The 17,931-nt window shown below is 37.5% G+C and overlaps 1 protein-coding gene across 4 annotated transcripts in view; it reads left to right on the top strand.

The window, feature by feature from the left end:
• COL12A1 (collagen type XII alpha 1 chain) overlaps nt 1-17,931 on the top strand; it is a 116,012-nt gene that overhangs the window by 89,109 nt on the left and 8,972 nt on the right. For all 4 annotated transcript variants that reach the window (XM_027601982.2, XM_027601980.2, XM_027601983.2 and 1 more), the window contains 9 exons: nt 2,693-2,842; nt 4,531-4,608; nt 5,940-6,026; nt 7,482-7,535; nt 8,630-8,725; nt 9,927-9,980; nt 10,566-10,619; nt 14,661-14,714; nt 16,176-16,247. In XM_027601982.2, the coding sequence (XP_027457783.2) occupies nt 2,693-2,842; nt 4,531-4,608; nt 5,940-6,026; nt 7,482-7,535; nt 8,630-8,725; nt 9,927-9,980; nt 10,566-10,619; nt 14,661-14,714; nt 16,176-16,247 (699 nt within the window). The remainder of the gene's footprint in view (nt 1-2,692; nt 2,843-4,530; nt 4,609-5,939; nt 6,027-7,481; nt 7,536-8,629; nt 8,726-9,926; nt 9,981-10,565; nt 10,620-14,660; nt 14,715-16,175; nt 16,248-17,931) is intronic.

Below are 17,931 nucleotides of genomic sequence, written 5' to 3' on the forward strand. Positions count from 1 at the left end.
CTGTACTTGAATAGTTTAGCTAGATTTCTTGCAGATTTTACTCCTGAGAATCTTGGTTTCTTTCCAGAATGTTTTTTTTATTGATGAATCACTCTTGCCAGGGATGGCAAGGGACTCTCCTCATGGAGCTCAAAGTGGCTTCAACGTGCACATTAGTGAGAAAAAAAAAAAAAAAGAAGGAAAAACAAAGATTTCTGAGTATAATGGCATATCTACTTAACAGTTTACAGATTTCCATGAGGAAGTACAGTAAAATAAATGCCTCACCAGGAAAGCAAATTCTAGTTTGACAAATATTATTAGCTTCAGCTGCTCCTTATCTGATAGTAGATGTTGAATTTGGCTAAGTTCTTATGAACTTTTTTGGCTCATTGATACACCTTTTAAACTTACATTTGAGTACTTGCTAAAAAGAACTATTTTATTTTTCCTTCCATACCACTGAAGTTATTAGAAATTCAGTCTTCTATGAACCAACTGATAACAACTTAAAAACTATTATTTTTAAATTTCTAACTTTCATAAAATACTTCATTTTACTTAAGGAAAAAAAGGGCAGTATTTTGCAGAAGTCTGTAGTGACAGTCATTAATTACAAATCAAGATAATTTTTTTGACATTTCCTTCTTTGCTTGCCTTGATAGAGAACTATTTGTGTTCTTAGGTTTTTTGTAATGCCTCTTTTTCTTTCTGACAAGCTCTCTTGTCTACTCAAATCTCTACCTTCTTTTTTCATCAGACCTTTCTTTTTTTTAGTTTCTCCTCTACTTTTTCACTATGCTCTTTTTCCTCCTCCATTCCTCCACCCCATTCTAACCTATTCTCACTTATCAATTCAAGTGCCAAGTTCAGTCACTATTGTCTATTTACATTCTTTACTGATCCAAAGATTCACTTTTCTTTCATTTTACATCTAATTTGGGGAACTAAAGTTCTTCAGTCCTTTGGATGAGAATGGGTGGTACTCTGATAGCAAGAAATTAATGAAAATTAATGTAGGGGGCTCTGGGAAAGAGAGGGTGGATAGGCTAAAAGAGCTTAAATAAGGAATGGCAGACAGCTATGGCTTCTTAAGGATTCTCTTGACAAGTTTTTGTGTCTCTGTTCCAAGTGAGAAGTTTATAGTAAGAAGAAAAAATGGAATAGATGAAAAATAAAGATTTAGGGAAGGGCAGAGCTTGGGAAGGGAGATGATTTGATGAGTGTCCCTATTGTTTTCTACTTGTCTGTGACCAAAAAATGTTTCACAACTGGGAAATAGTCTCTAAATACTTGGGACAGTGGTCTACAGATGAAGAGCCTACTCTGAAATGTTATTATGAATGTGTTTAAAATGTAATGAAACATACCGAAGAGACTGTAGCAAAATACGTTTTTAACATGAGTTTCTTAATGGTTGGTATTGACTGACGGAAAAATTTTGTTACAAATTAAAAATTTTGATTTTGAGATCATTTTTTGGGGTACTATGATTTTTCAAACACTTTGTGAATTTTTGGCCCTGAGTTTGTTCATACAAGAGCCAACAAATAAATTTTTTTTAAGCTGGGTGTGGAGCCCAGTGCAGGGCTTGAACTCAAGACCCTGAGATCAGGATCTGAGCTGAGATCAAGAGTTGGACGCTTAACTGACTGAATGACGCGGGTGCCCCAAGTTTTAGTTCTTATTAGATAATAAATATCTTGGGAATGCATATATGATGTTCTTCTTGAATTCAATATTAGATGATTGTTTTAGGAACATTTAAAATTTATTTTTAGTAAGCTATGTATCACTTAAAAGCAATCAATATGTAATTCACACTTAAAACTTATAGATGCATTAAATTAGTGTTTTGCTGGTGATTCTATATGGAAAAAATATTCACTGTTTAAAGACATCTCCAGAGATTATCCTAATGCTTATTGACTCAAAGCATTTAAGAGAATTTCTGTTCCTTTTAACTTGGAGCCAAACTTTTTCAAAGTAATCATCAAGTACTTATGTGAGTATATGTGCTGTGATAAGTGGAAACTACGAGCATAACTATAAACAAAAAGGTTACCTGCAACCATTTTATACATTGTGGAAATACAAATGCTTTGTTAATTATCTGCACTAATAGATTTCAAATTCTGAGTGTCCTCAATATCAGATAAGAAGTCAACATAAGATTCTTTCCTTGTAAAGAACTTGAATCTTGTATCTGTTGATTTCCAGAACTAAATCTCTGTAGAAGATGTGTGCTAATTCTTTACTATGTTAGGTATCTATATGGTGTGCAAGTTCTTTTTGACTGAGATTAGGGAGTAACAAATTAAAAATTGAATTTAGCAAAACCACTGGAAGACATTTGAGGCTCCTTTCTACTGAGTATAATAACATATTAATAATTTCATAACTTGTATTTGAATGGTTCTTTATAGTTAATGGAATCATTTCATCTACTACTCATCTCTGGTCATCTCAGTAAGGGTACATATGGGAAAATAGGAAATTGTGCTGTATATGTGGATGAGGGCTCATTCAGTTTGATGTTGTTAATAAATGACATTGACATTGCAACCTGGTTCTTGGATTTTTAGTCCCAAGACTTGATTTGGGTTAAGAATAACTTAAAGAACATATTTTTTAACCTGTGATCTGAAAAATGCAGAAGTCAGCCAAGGTTTTGGGGTAGAAATTTTATAATGGAAACAAATGATCCTTTTAGGTTCATATTGTAGTGACCTCCAAAAGTGTTAAGATTTACATCGACTGCTATGAAATCACAGAAAAAGACATCAAGGAAGCCGGAAATATCACAACCGATGGTTATGAAATTCTTGGAAAACTTCTTAAAGGGGAGAGGAAATCAGCCACGGTAAGTAACACTTTTTTTTTTTTCTTGGTACCTTGTGTTAAGATCGAAATAACATTTTAAAAATAATCCGTGAGTTTTTTTGTTTTTTGTTTTTCTTAGTGAGGTTTTTTTTTTTAAGATTTTATTTATTTATTTGAGAGAGAGGCAGAGAGCATGAGCAGGGGGGAAGGGTAGAGGGAGAGGGAGAAGCAGTCTCCCCTCTGAGCAGGGAGCCCGATGCAGGGCTCGATCCCAGGACCCTGGGATCATGCCCTGAGCCAAAGGCAGACGCTTAAGCGACTGAGCCACTCAGGTACCCCCTCAATGAGTTTTAAGTTGTCAAATTCCTTAGACTGAAACACTGAAAAATTACATTGAGGAAATACGCTACTGACAGAACATAATAATGTTCTTGACTGCAAGAAACAAAATAAGATGTCAAGGCACCAGAGAACATCATGTAGTCATCTTGAAATAGGATCAAGTTGGAGAGTACAACACAAATAGTTGCCAGGATAATCAGTGAAATCTAAAATAACTCATTTTTTGTTCTTCAAAGATAGCGATTGTTAGTACAAATTTTGGCAATCAAGACATTAAGCATTTGTAGCTTAATGACACAGACACAGGCTGTCACTGTCATAGAGCCTATGCTCTATCACAGAGGAGTCATCCTCTGTCTGTCTCAGAAGGAAGATTGGTGTAGTGGGGCAGCCAGCTGACCCACTGCATTACTCACAATTTGCAGTGGCTCAAGTTTGAGGCAGGAGCATGCCAACGTATTTACAGTGCTATCTAGTAATAAAAATTTAAATTTAGAGTTTTCACTGTCTCAGGCTAATTAAGTTCATATTAAATGTCAATCAATGATAATATTGTTCTAAAAGCATGGTTAACATCTTTGGCTTCTATCATTTTTTAATTGCATTTATTTAATTTAGCTTTCTTCCGTGGACTGGATTTCCTTCTCCTAGATTCACAAGTGAAGTTTTTATTCCACAATGTAGAAAAATTTAGTGCAAACTTATACATAGACTTTGTATATACATACAAACAAGCTTATACATAGACTTTTTACTGAATATTGGATTTGTTCTTTACATAGAATAATTATAACAGGTTTATAAAAGGATGGTTATATCCAAGCAATCTTTGCCTTTTCACCAAAGGAGATTTATTTTTAAAATGTAGAAAGATAGAAAATATATACTATATTGAAATAGTTAAACTGAGGGTAATCATTAAAAGTTATTAGTCAGCCCCCAGGTAAGAATTTATGAAAAGAAAAGCATCAGTTTTAGGATAAAGGCAGAATGGCTTTTTTTTAAATGTTATTTTTCTACAAGGGTGGACTCTTAAAAGTTGATTTAAATGTGTATAGTCTTCAAATTCTTAATTAAAGTCTTAATTCCTAAATAAAGCAATTAATGTTCTCTTTAAAAAGACAAAACTCAATCAAGCATTTTATTTTAGCCAAGGGAGTGAATCATAAGTGGGAATTTCACATATGCATTTTGCCTTAACATCTCTTTTTCTTAGGCATAGGTTTTTTATGTTCTTTCCTTATGAAGTAAGGATCACGTTGCTCTCAAGGGTGAAAACCCTTGAGAGAGTCTTTGTGAGAAATTGGCAAAGGTTAAAATGCGGAAACGTTAATATAAAATGTTTCTCGTGCATCTTTAGCTGATGTTGCTGTTGATTGTTTGCAGTTCCAAATCCAGAATTTTGATATTGTCTGCAGTCCGGTGTGGACCAGCCGAGATAGATGCTGTGATATTCCCTCTAGGGTAAGTAAAATGGAATGGAATCATGTCGTGGTTTTAATAGTCCTCCCGGAATAAGGGATGTGGATGCAGATGGTCCGGGAGAGAAAGTAGCACTCAGCAACTGAATCTCCAGGATGGAGCTAAGGGACAGGCATTATGTGCATGCTCATCCACTCCCACAGCTCAGGCCGATGACCCCTCCTCCAAAAGCCAGGAATATACAAGACCACATCTGGAAATTCTCCCTAACGGCCAGGGTGGTTATGTGTAGTTAGAGAAGTCCTGCCTAGTCAGCGGGTTTGATAAATCTACTTATTACAAAGCTCTCCTATTGCTTGTAAAATATCAGCATTTTACAGAATAAACCCTCATCTCTGTGGATATCCAAGGCTTGTGGTGGACGTAACAATATTACTTTGTGAGATGATGATTTTCCCTCATTGTATCCATGTAAGTGGTAATAGGTACGAAGCTGAGCATAATGATGGACTGGACTCTTTTGGCAAGCAATGAACTGCATACATCCACAGGACGAATGTGTGTTATTTATTCAACAAATAGTTATTGAGCACCTATTTATTATAAGCCAGACAGAATTCTATGTGTTTGGGCTACAGCAGTGAAAAGTGAATATTCTAATGGAAGGAAGCGGGGGAGAAAGAATTAACAAGTAGATATACACTACATTACAAAGTAGAAAGTCCTATGATACAAAGCAAAACAGGGTGAAGGGATAGAGAGCCAGGTGAGTACTGTCAGCCCTCAGTGATAAGGTGAGGTTTAAGCAGAGACCTGATGAAGCGAGGGAGTGGACAATATGGATAAGGGAGAAACAGCATTCCAGTCAGAGTAGACTGTACATGCAAAGGCCCTAAGACCCTGAATATCTGAGAAATATTAAGGTGGGGCTGGAGCTACAAGAATGGAGGGGTGGGAGTAGGCAGTGAGATGGGCAAGGTGGTGCTGGTTTGTAGAACGTGTAAGGAAGGCCCTGTAGTCCATGGAAAAGATTTTAGATTTACCCCAAATGAAATGGTATTGATATCTGAGCTACTCAGCATTTCTCTTAACACTGGATTAGGGAAAATTGTATTAAATTACCAGTGGTCCCTGTGGTGGTTTCGTAAACATTTCTTTGTTATGTAAGGTTCCCTAAAGTACAACAAAAAATAAAGACGTAAAGGACCAAAGCAAGATTCAACATAAGACTATTTGTCATGCTAAGTACAAATTATTTCTTCATGTTGAGAAACAGATTTCCTTGTGTATATAAGATAAATGTGTGTTGGGGGGGAGGATTGGAAGTCGTTTTGATCTCAATTCATAGGCAAATATGCTTTTCAAAATTTCAGAGAGATGAAGCAAAATGCCCTGCTCTTTCAAATGCTTGCACGTGTGCACAGGACAGCGTTGGACCTCCAGGTCCACCCGGGCCTGCGGTAAGGGAACTGCAGCAGTCCTAGCTTTTCCTCTAAATCTTTGATGTGATCATCTTTTGGCCAATATATAGCGGATAAAATGCTTCCAGCCATCTGTATTTTCTAGGACAGAGCAAGCTAAATTGCAGACCATTTTTTGTGGTATGTTTTGAGATCTGAAATGGAATAAATCAAGAAGGAAATTTGAACACATTTGCACACATTTTTCCAGTCATGCAGGAATGAATGATATTGGCTAGTATTCAAGAGCTTTTCTCTTAAAGATGTGAATCTGGGTTTCCATCTATAATCACATGAGTTTGAAAATTTCTTCCATCTCCTAAAAGCTTCCTGTATGTATGTTATGGAGCCATGGTTGAAAGGCTGATCCAGAGCAACTTGTTTAGAACCTAGGATATGTATATTTTATGTAGCAGACATATCATGAGAATAACATGCAAGGAGGGAAATTTACATATGTGATGATATTATAAACTCCAGGTGAAAATATAGGGGTCTGGAATAACTTGAGGAAGAAGTCTATGACCGGGTCTGTTCATGGGGGTGGGGAGGCCAAGAAAGTGCAAGGAACAACATTGAAGATTGCAGTGATAGATTACACTAATCAGCGTGGAACACCTTGATTTTGTCAATCTGGCATCTAACCTGGCATGGTTTTGTGGGATGGAAGGGATACCTCTAAAATCTATTGGCCTCTTTTTAAGAAAATGGCTAATTAATGTAGGAAAAGCTCAGATATTCTCAGAACACCAAATTTTATCATACTTGGGTGATAGCAAATAATGTAAATTGATTTTAGGTTAATTACAAACCAGCTCCTCCACATATAGAATCAAATGTCACTGTAATTACCACCATTCATTTATTTTTTATTAACAGTGACTTATCTGATTTATATTTGTAATCGTAAAATTATATCCTGGATGTAACTTAGATGTTTTTGAGAAGTAAGAATTTTTTTATCCTCTAATTATAAGATAATACTATTGGATGTCATTGTCATATTTATTTTCTCTTTGTTCAGTGAACTCTGAATTCCTGCTACTAAAGTACATGTTCTGAGATTCTGAGAGTTTAAAGATACTCTTCTTCTTGCATATTATTTTCTCTGAAGAATGCATTCATATAATTCCAAAACAGAATTTTCTCCTTACTGTACTTAAGTAATGCTTGTTTTTTTTCCATTAAACTTCAAATTTTCAAATAAATTTCAAAACTTGCTAATGATTAAGAAAAGTTCAGAATATAAAAGTGAGACACTTGAAATGTACAAGGTTTTGAAATTCTCTTTCCCCACATATTCATATGACATGTAATATTCACTTCAATATTTTGAAGGTAGCTATAGAAGTATTGCCTAGAGAATGCCCTGCTTCTTGAAGTAATTTCTATATATCAACTTCTCCCTGCTTTCCTTATTTTCACCCTAAAATGTGTTCTTACTATGTATTTTAGGGAGGACCTGGTGCTAAAGGTCCCAGAGGGGAAAGAGGAATCAGTGGGGCAGTTGTAAGTATATTTTAGAGCGCATTTAAATTTTCATGTATATATTGAAGTCTGATTGTTCAAATTTCCACTAAGGGGATATGAGACCTTGAGCAAGTTAGTTCAAGTGTCGTGTGCTTTAGGCAATATAAATACTTAGGCCTTGTCTCTGGTTGTCAAGACGATGAATTAGACTAGCCAGAGAAAGAATTGTCCAAGGCATCTCACTGCTGTAGGAATTACACATAGGAAATCTGCCCAAGAACCTAAGGGTTCTGCTGCATGCAACACGGAGAAACAGAGCCGTTCACCCACTCATCAGTCGGAAGACCCACAGGGAGCAGAGTCCCACTGGAACCCTGGAGAGGGTTGGGAGCAGTTGTGCTGCTCTTCATTTCACCTGTCTCAGAGAAAGAGCTGAGTGGCCACGTATGCATTCACTGGGGGTCATCAGCCCCTTTCATCCAGATCCAACTCAAGCTTATTAGGGCAATCTATTATGAAGATAATGTGTACTTTTTGTTGTAATATTACTAATGATGATCTAACCCAGTTAGGGGAGGGTGAGGCTGGGATGCTAACCCAGGGTCCTTACTCCAAGTTTGCACCTTTTCCACCTGGACATGTTGCAAAGAAGCTCCAGCATAGCGCATCTTCTTAGTGGATATCTGTGCTTCCTTGCTTGATATACATTACATATATACATTAGTCCCAGAAATAAGCCCAAGTCTAAGAGAAAGCAGGACTAGCTAAAACCAAATGAAATCCACTGAAATTCAAGCTTTGATCTCATGTGAATTCATGAATATACATGTATGAATATATCATATTCAGTGTGGTTTACTTCTTTTAAAAATCTACTTCTAATGGGACTTTTGGAAATTTAAGTGCTCTTGTGATGAGAAGTGTTATTGTGCTTTCAACTGATCTTTAATGAGTAATAAAGGGAAGAAAGGAATGGTATTAATAAATGCTTTTATAGGTGTGTAGATTTCTAAAATGTTTGCAAACATTATATGATTGATGTCTTAGAGTTATGATGATAGGCTTCTGATTGGATGTTAGCCCTAGAAGGTCATTACATGACTTTGTGGTTGTTTCTCTCTTGTGTGTTTTAGGGGCCCCCTGGCCCTCGTGGAGACACAGGTCCTCCAGGCCCCCAGGGTCCTCCAGGTCCCCAGGGACCCAACGGACTCTCTATTCCGGGAGAACAAGTAAGCACAAAGGCTTTCTGTATTTCAGTGAGGATGGTGGATTAACATTAAGTTGAAGTGGAATATTTTTTACTGTATTTTGCCAAACTCAAAAAGTTTTCTGGGAACTCAACAAGGTTAGTCATTGAGATAACTTCCTATGACTATAATTTCAGATATGTAAATAGCATATGTAATAATGTATAAATGTGCAGATAAAATTATTGCCACGAATTTGACCTTTAAAAAGTAATAGGTGATGCATTTATCCTTCAACATCCTGAAAGCTGTGAAATTACTTTCAGCCTTGGAAGCTCGTGGCTAATATTGATGACCTCAAGGCAAGCTTGCATTGTTTATCTAGGTCATTACTTCCTTAAAAAAACTTTTAAATAAAATGTTGACTTTTTGTTCCAAATGCAAATCTGAAGTTATAAAAAGGTTTTTACCCTTTAAGACTCATATTTTATTTAACTACTACCATTTTTTCTATGCCTTAAAATAAACAAAAAAATACAGTAGACGAATAAGCATACAATAACTGCATAGTTTTAAAATTGAGTCCAAACTCCCTGTTAAGATGCCTTAACAGATAAATTTTTTTGGCACTTAGAGGAAAAATAATTGATATCAGATATAGCTAGAAATGAAACATGTGGAGGGATAGGTCTTTCTCGCTCAAAAGTGTTGACTACATCTACTTTTAACTTCTTCTGTCCAAAAGGGAGTTTTGGGGCCTTTACTTGTCTTATTACTATTATTAAATTAATCAGTTTTAATTAATTCAACTTGGCCTTTGTAACAAATGTCTTCTAGCATGTAGTTATAAAGACCAAAATTATGTTACAACATAATTTTCATTGATTGACTATCTTTCTATTAAAATTGCACCTAATTAGATACATTCAATAAAAAATAGCTTTTTCCCTTCAAATTTTATTTCTGTGAAAACCCCATATGTTAAACTATGTTCTTTTAAAGTAATAGGTATATCATCCTGTAATTATATAAAGTTATCCTCTAATAAATGGAAATCAGAACACAGCATTTGCAGTTTAAAAAGTGAGCATCAATCTCCAAAATGATTTATTCACCTACACAATATAAAATGTGTTTATATTGGATTTATGAAGTGATGGAGATTTTGGAAGTGACTCATGTCTTCCCCTTTCACTTAATCTCTGTAAAATGCCTGAGGACTGTTTTCCCATTGCTGCTCTAGGGGCGCCAGGGGATGAAAGGTGATGCTGGAGAACCAGGACTTCCTGGCCGAACAGTGAGTTGTTCTTCAAGTTGCCTTTTCTTTCCCTCATCAAGTGCCATTTGAAAAGCTGCCCTTGTAGTGCCCCAAAAGGTGAACCTAGGTGAAGCAGCAGAGCAGAAGCCAGGCTATGGGCTTCCCATGATTTCCATTTCATCCCGTGGTCTCAGTTGTCGGGTTCGTGCTGTTCAATTCAGGTGTCGGCTTCTTGAGAGTCATCTACTATATGGCGGGCACTGTGCTTAGTTCTGGTTTTCTGTTGCTTTTCAGAGTCCCCTGAAATATTTTTTTAAGAGATTTTATTTATTTGAGAGAGAGAGAGAGAGAGAGCGAGAGTGAATGCACATAAGTGGGGGGAGGGGCAGAGGGAGAGGGAGGAGCAGACTCCCCACTCAGCAGGGAGCCCAATGCAGGGCTCCATCCCAGAACCCTGAGATCATGATCTGAGCTGAAGGCAGACGATTAACCAAATGGGCCACCCAGGCGCTCCCCCTCACCCCCTGCTGAAATGGTTTTCAAGCATTTTGAAGAATACAAAGTGTCTTCTCCCACATAGGAACTATATTACAGCATTTCACTTGTTTGTTTCCTTTTGTGTAGGGAACTCCAGGATTACCTGGTCCACCAGGACCAATGGGACCTCCAGGAGATAGAGTAAGTTATTGTGGGCAGGCTCTGATGATGTTGGATAGGATATCACATTGTTGCCTATTAATTAAGAACACTCCACAATTCAGTCTTCATGGCTGGAGATGCAGGATTCACAGATCTTGTGGGAGGCTGAAGAACTAGTATCAGTGGACCACCTGACACCAGATCAATCTCAAGGTCCCATGAAACAAAATGGCAGGACTTTGGGCAGGTCCTTGAAATTTTCATTTTGGGAATTTTAAAAAACTATCCTATTCAGAAAAAAAGTTCATAAAAGGAGTGTTAGTTGATTGGAAAGAGATTCAAGAATCCTAACAAATTCTTTTAAATCCTAAGATTAAGTTCTTTTCATGAGGCAGCTTTTATGTAACTCTGAGAGTAGTCTTAATTTTCATGGCATTTTCTATGAAGTCAGGACAGCTTTTCTATCACATGTAGAACTCAAATTCTACTTTTACACCTTGAGGATGGGATAGACAACTGGTACTTAGTAGGAATTTTGCTTCTTTGTGGCAGCTTTTGGAGTTCTCTTGATTTATGATGGAATCTGTGCAGGAAACCTCATCTTTTCTAGGACAAATAATGAGAAGCACAGTGAACATAAATTCTATGTTCTGTTCAATGTTACAGAAACATTTGGTTTCATCGGAAATGACAAATACCTTAATAAGAGATTTTAGTGTCACTCAGAAACAAGGAACTGTTGACTTTTCAGTATCTTAGGGGTCGGACAACAGCCCAGAGTAGTCTGTATTCTGACTAATCAAGTTAAAGCTTGTGATTAGCGGCAGGATCTGAGAGAGCTAATAACTGTAATAGCTGTCACTAACATGCTGATTTGCTAACCTTAATACCTCTAAGACACCAGGCAGAAGAGGAGGATAATTCAGTTGCAGCCAAGATTTGCCCAGATAATACTGAATGGTGGATGATATGCCAGTGAACTTTATCTGCCTACTTTTAAGTTTGGGAGAGAGAGAGGTCAGAGAGAAGACTGTGTTCTTTGGAAATCTGTGACCTGAAGATGGTACTTATGTAATACATTCTTCTGACTCTTTTGAGACTGGCACTTCAGTTTTTTTGAATTCTTATTTTATAATAAAAGACAGTAGTAAGATTGCAGAAGTGACAGGTTGGTCTATTCAATTAGAAAACAAAACCAAAGATACTGCAATTAAGTGATGATGGGCTGACTCACTTGGTGCTGTTATTATGGAAGTCTTGTGGGACCCATCCCATCCAGCCAGTGTGGGCTTCCTGCAGATACGGTAGGTCACCAGTGATATCCCATCAACAGATTCTTCCCTGAACTGGTGGTCAGGCAGCCATTGCCACCATCACTGCTTCTCTGAACGAGGGAATGGGAAGGGTCTATGCTTTTTTGCTCTCAAACTCTAATCTGTGAATTAGAACTTTGTGGTGAGTCCACCCAGATCTCCCAGGCTGAGAGTGAGGAAACCTCTCGGGAAATCATTCCCCTCTTTCCTACCCAGGCTTGTTCACCTACCTACCACTTAGTTTCCTACCACTAATGCTGAAAGTAGGGTGCACAGCTGATGGAACATAAACAACTTTGGAAAGTTAGATAGACTTTGGTATAGGTATCATGCCTGAAAAGAAAGAAATAAAGAAAGAAACTTGAACTCTGTGGTGGAAGAGAAGAGAAGAAAGCTCAGGAGAACAAGCCCAAGGTCCACAGTGAGGAAGGAAGAAGACTTGTTACCAATATGGAGTTGGGAGGAATTGGATGCATGTGTTGTCTTCAGCATAGATGATTTGCAAAATGAGGCACAGCTTTGGGGACCGTTAGAAAGAAACAAAAGAACTGCACGTATAGGTATCTAATACATGTGTATTCATGAAAATAACCATGGGTCTTCTCAGCCAGCCTCACTTAAGGGGAAGCAGCAATAACCACTGCAGCTTTGAAAATGGAGAATAAAGTAAAATTATAGCACAAAGTTCTGCAGATGGCTCAGTGGGCAGACCTTCTGAAGACATCAGAATAAGATCCTCTTCACCCGAACTTAGATATATATTTCTTCTAAAAGAAAATGGTTGATTGGACCTAAGCGTTCATGGATGGACATTTTATATATATATATATATATATATATGTATATAACATTCAGCCTTAAAAAAGAAGGAAATCCTGTCATTTGCAACAACATGGATTAAACTTGAACCTGGAGGACATTATGGTAAGTGAAATAAGCCAAGCACAGAAAAAAGAGATACCAAATGATCTCACTTATGTATGGGATCTAAAAAAAGTTGAAATCATGGAGGCAAAAAGTCACATGGTGGTTGCCATGGGCAGGGGTGAGGGGGATATGGAGAAATATTGGTTAAAGGCTCTAGCGTTGCTGTTTAGGATGGATGAACTTTGGAGATCTAACGCACAGCATGGTGACTACAGTGAATAATACTATACAGTATACTTGGAATTTGCTAATAGAGTAGATCTTTAAATGTTCTCATTGCACCCAAAAAATGATAACTGTGTGAGGTGACGTATCCGTCAATTATCTTGGTTGTGGTAATCATTCCACAGTGTACACATACATCCAAACCTCATGTTGTACGCCATCAATACATACAACTTTTGTCAATTATACTTCAATAAAGCTGGAGGAAAAAAAAGAAAACGGTTGACCAGGAATTTCTTAAGCTGACTGAAAGAGGATTATTCAGAAACATAATACTCACCTAAACAAACAAATAAACAAAAGAGTGTCCTATATTGATGTTGGAGAAATTTAGATGGAAGAAATGCAATTCAAACTGCCTAAGCAATACCACCAGAGCATTTTTGCTTCTTTGGTGGCTCTCAGAAGCAATGTTGATGTTACATCAGATGAACTTGGCGTCTGTTTTTTGTTAAGCAGGCCTGGATCTCCCAGAAAACAGTCTGAAATCTTTATCTGTTTAAGTTTCTGGGAAAAAAAATGGGGTGGTGGTGGTGGTGGTGGAATATTTCTAACACAATTTTAAAGAAATAATTTAAACTTCCTCTGTCGTAAAATCAGTGGAAGCATGGATACTTAATGCAGGCAGTTATCCAAATGCTCTTGATTTTTGCTCGAATCCAAGAATATGGATAAAATTATCAATCTTATTCCCTGCAGAAAATGAGACAAAAATCTCCTTTGACAGAGGAATGCAAGAACTATAAAAAAGACCTGACTCAGAAATCCTCTGCTGAATTTCAGAGATCTCGCTGTTGGAATGAGTGCTAACTGGGTAGCAGAATGACTCATTCCAGGCAGAGGTCATCTGGCACTTGGATGGAGGCAGGTCGTGAGAGCCACAGAGCAGGCCTGCAGGGCGGGGTGTGGTGCTGTGGGGGCACATCTGTCTTCCCAGTCAACCTGACACCCATGTGGATCTGGCTTCCTGTGTGAGATGAGGAGAGACAAATCACTAAAACAATTAGCTAAGGATCTGAGGATTTTCTTTCAAGTCGAAGGCAGTTAAGACAACTTCACACCTTTCCAGGGTCGGGGAGAGAAATGCCCCCGGAGTGGAGACATCAGTGGTCCTGCCCTTGGCTGCCTGGCCATTGCTTAGGAAGCGAGGGAATTTTTACTTAGGTGGTTGGCCTTTCCTTCATCTTTTATGAGACCATGAGTTTTGGGCAGCAACATTTCCTTTCCTCCCACTTTGATTCTTTCTGGGCTAGTTTGTGAACACTGACTTTTCAGTAGAAAGGGTTAGCCTTGCTCTAGGCTTCCTCACACTCGTACAAAAGCAAAAGCTAGCATCTTTACAAAAGGAATCTACCTTCTTTGGAGAAGCCTAGTGTGACTCTTAAAATGACTTTATTTATAACTATATAAATGAATACGTATGGAAATTACCTATTCAGTAAAAGGAATAATGTAAATTGGAAAGCATTTTTTGGGGGGGTATATTTGTCTTCATAGTGGAAGGTTACTTGCAGTTGGGTACTTCACTCTTCACTCTTAGCGAGCTCTTTAGTGTCTTTCCTTTTCTCTCAGTCATTATTTCACTAATTTGCAATTAATTTTATGTTTACAATAGGGCTTTACGGGAAAAGATGGTGCAATGGGACCCAGGGGCCCCCCTGGGCCACCGGTAAGAACTGAACGGATTACAGTGTTGTCTCCCCACCCAAACCCCTGCCCCATTTGCTTGGGAAAAGCCCAGTAACCTGGCCTTTGAGGCAGATTCCGTCAGTGCTGTGGGGTACACTGTCAAGGGAGCTGTTCGTTTTATTTTCCTAAATCAAAATGGGCTACAGAAAACAGATGTGTTGAAATACAGAGTCTTTCTTTTTAAACAAGTTATATTTGAAAAATAGAAAAATACCCCTAACTAAGTTGGCCCCTAGCTGGTTAGCACTCCTGTTCCTTCCAACCCTACATTGAGTGGTAGGGTTTTAAGACCTCACTGGTTACTTTCTGTTCTAAAGTTTTAAGAATCTATAGTCTATTAAGATTTTAAGAATCTAAATATTTCAATTTTAAGGATATTTATTACTGAGCACTATCAGTCATTCTGAGGAAGTAAGTTTCACCCAAGTAAGTCTTCTAATTAAGATCTTCGGGGAAAATACTGCAGCCAGTGATGTGGAAAGTGGCATCTATATACCTGCATCTGGGTGAGATCGTAATGAACTTGTGTGAGGTGATGGGTGCTCTTCATGTCTGATAGTAGGATATGAAGATTTGAGAGCATGCGTTAAAATAATGTTATTATTTATGTTTAATATATATGTTCTCAGGTAGAGGAGAATTTAAATGTATACTATAAACGTGCATTTTAAATATTTACTACAGAGCTTACTTAATATTTGCATAATTGGCAAAGTAAAGGATTAACTGTCCTGCAGAATTTGATGATTCTATTTTAAGGAAATTTTAGGCTTTAGAACATAAAGTATTGGTTAGGAGATATTATAAATATTCTATGCAAAGTATGACTAAGACTTTTAAAACTGTGTTAAAAGCAACAGGGAGAAATTCTTATGGTTTGGATGGGGTGAAGGGTGCTCACATGATAGAAGAAAGTGGAAGTGTAGAGAAGGCACCAAAAAAAAAAAAAAAAAAAAGTGAATTTCTAGGCAGAGAGCAGGACTCCCAGCAGCAAGGGAAGACTCGGCCACAGTGGTGCCCGATTTAGCACAAACCCAGCTACTTAATTTCTTCCCCAACCAAAGTTTTCACTCTTGTCTTTTGATGGGTTTTCTGGTTTTGCAACAGAGGTAAACTAAAAAACAGGGATTACTTTCCGCAAATTCATTTCATAACCAATCTACTAGAATTGCAGTCTGTGAATTGTGAAACATTGTGTGTAGGTACAGATTTTTTTCAAGTGGTCCTAAACTGTATTTGAGAACTATATGCTCCATAAGATTGAGAATCATCAAGATTTTCTTTTTCCTTCATGCTATCTTAAAATTTGGTTTTACTCTTCCCTATTGCGTGCCGCTTCTGTGAAAGGCTTTTAAAGCTGGCCATGTTTGTTAGTTAATTTACGATGGGATTTTTCTTTCATCGTGTCCTTCCCTTTCTTGGCCTGGCCCATGTGTTGCAGGGAAGCCCAGGCTCCCCAGGCGTCACAGGACCGAGTGGGAAACCAGGAAAACCCGGAGACCATGGCAGACCCGTAAGTGGACAGATTGCGTGTCAAGAGGCCCCTCCCTGTGGCTATAAATAACGAGGATGCTACAAGGCTTTGGCCTATTTATGTTATCGCTGCCGTAATGGGTTTGAAGCATTTGTTGAAACTATACTAAAACCCATGGATTTCACTTGGTACCAGTTCTAAAGTTTTTCTCTCTGAGTTATAACATTTGGGGATGAAAATTGTGGTCATAGGGTTTCTTTAAAAGGAGAATGGGATTTTGAGCCAAGACACATTTTTCTGCACTGTATAAACACTCAAAGCTGGGTCAGCAGAATGATTCTTTTATTTAGGAATGGTATGCTGCTTAAGATAGAAAAATACGTGATGGTGGTTCTCGGCGCCTCCATCCCGTCCAGAGTTTTGCAGATGTTAACCCTTCATGAAGGTCATCCAGCCATGCATTCACTCATTTCTCTCTCACTGAGGATGCTAGACCAGTAGTCCCAGGATTAAAAGGATTTTTCTAATCCACTCCTTTACTTTTTTATATGGCCCTCCTCCAATTTATATACAGTTTATCTTTCTTTCAGTCAGATGGTTTGATTAAAATAGTAGTTAAGATGGCATTATGCCGATCTGGTATTTTCAGGTTAGTCCCTCCAAAACTGAATTTGAAGTTCCTAAAATCACAAATCCAGAAGCATTTGTAATGACCTTTGAGCATCATCTTCTTTACAACCTTTTTCTTCTTTGTATGTATGAAGTGTGAAAATATTTTCAGCAGTTTATTTGTCTGAATTGAATTCTAAAATATAAAAATTTATGCCAAAGATAATGAAGTCCAACTATTAGCAATGACACAAGTCCATCAGGACTGTTCTCTGGACAGAAATCTTTTTTTTTTAAAGTATTGTCCAAGTTATATAAACCCCAACTTAAAAACTGTTTAATGTCAAAGAAACTTAGGGTAGAATCTTTATGTGACAGGGCCTGCCTTCCATGTTTACATAAAATTAAGCAAGCAGCATAAAGATGAAAGGACTCCTGATACACTTTACAATCTGTGTGTACCCTAGCACATGAATTTATTACTCTCTTTTCCTCAATGAATCATAGCAGAAACTTCACAAGAGCAGTTAAAAGCACATGGAACTTTTCTACCCATTCAGAATTCTATTTCATTTGAGTATGACTGAAATGGAGTTTCACATAAGAATCTACCTGATGTAATTGTTGGCTGGAGCTAGACACCTAAAAGAAACTTCTGCTCCCCTTACTTGAAATGTGATCTCTAGATACTGGCAATAAAGATGATTCCTACAAATCATATATACTAGAACAATCTCAGAGTGGCAGTAAATTAAAACACACACACACACACACACACACACACACACACACCAGGAATAATCTCAAAGTAGCAGTAAATGTAGGAGAAAAAATTCCTTGAAATTTACAGAAGGCTCCAAACTAAGTCATAATAGTGTTTCCATAAGTGTCTAATATTTTTGGCAAAGGGAGCACTAAACTCTGGTTTCTTATAATTTGGTAACATTTATTTGGACCTTACTTACCCTCTTTTCTCCCTTTATTTTCCTCATCCTTCTAAGGTGGCAAATTGCTCCTTCTTTTCTTCTCTTTTCTGATGTACCTTTAATTTCTTAAACTAAAACTAGCAGATGGATGTATAAAGGTCTTAGCAAAGAGCTTGGCTCAATCACTG

Source organism: Zalophus californianus, chromosome 7 (assembly GCF_009762305.2).
Source record: "Zalophus californianus isolate mZalCal1 chromosome 7, mZalCal1.pri.v2, whole genome shotgun sequence".
NCBI lineage: Eukaryota > Metazoa > Chordata > Mammalia > Carnivora > Otariidae > Zalophus > Zalophus californianus.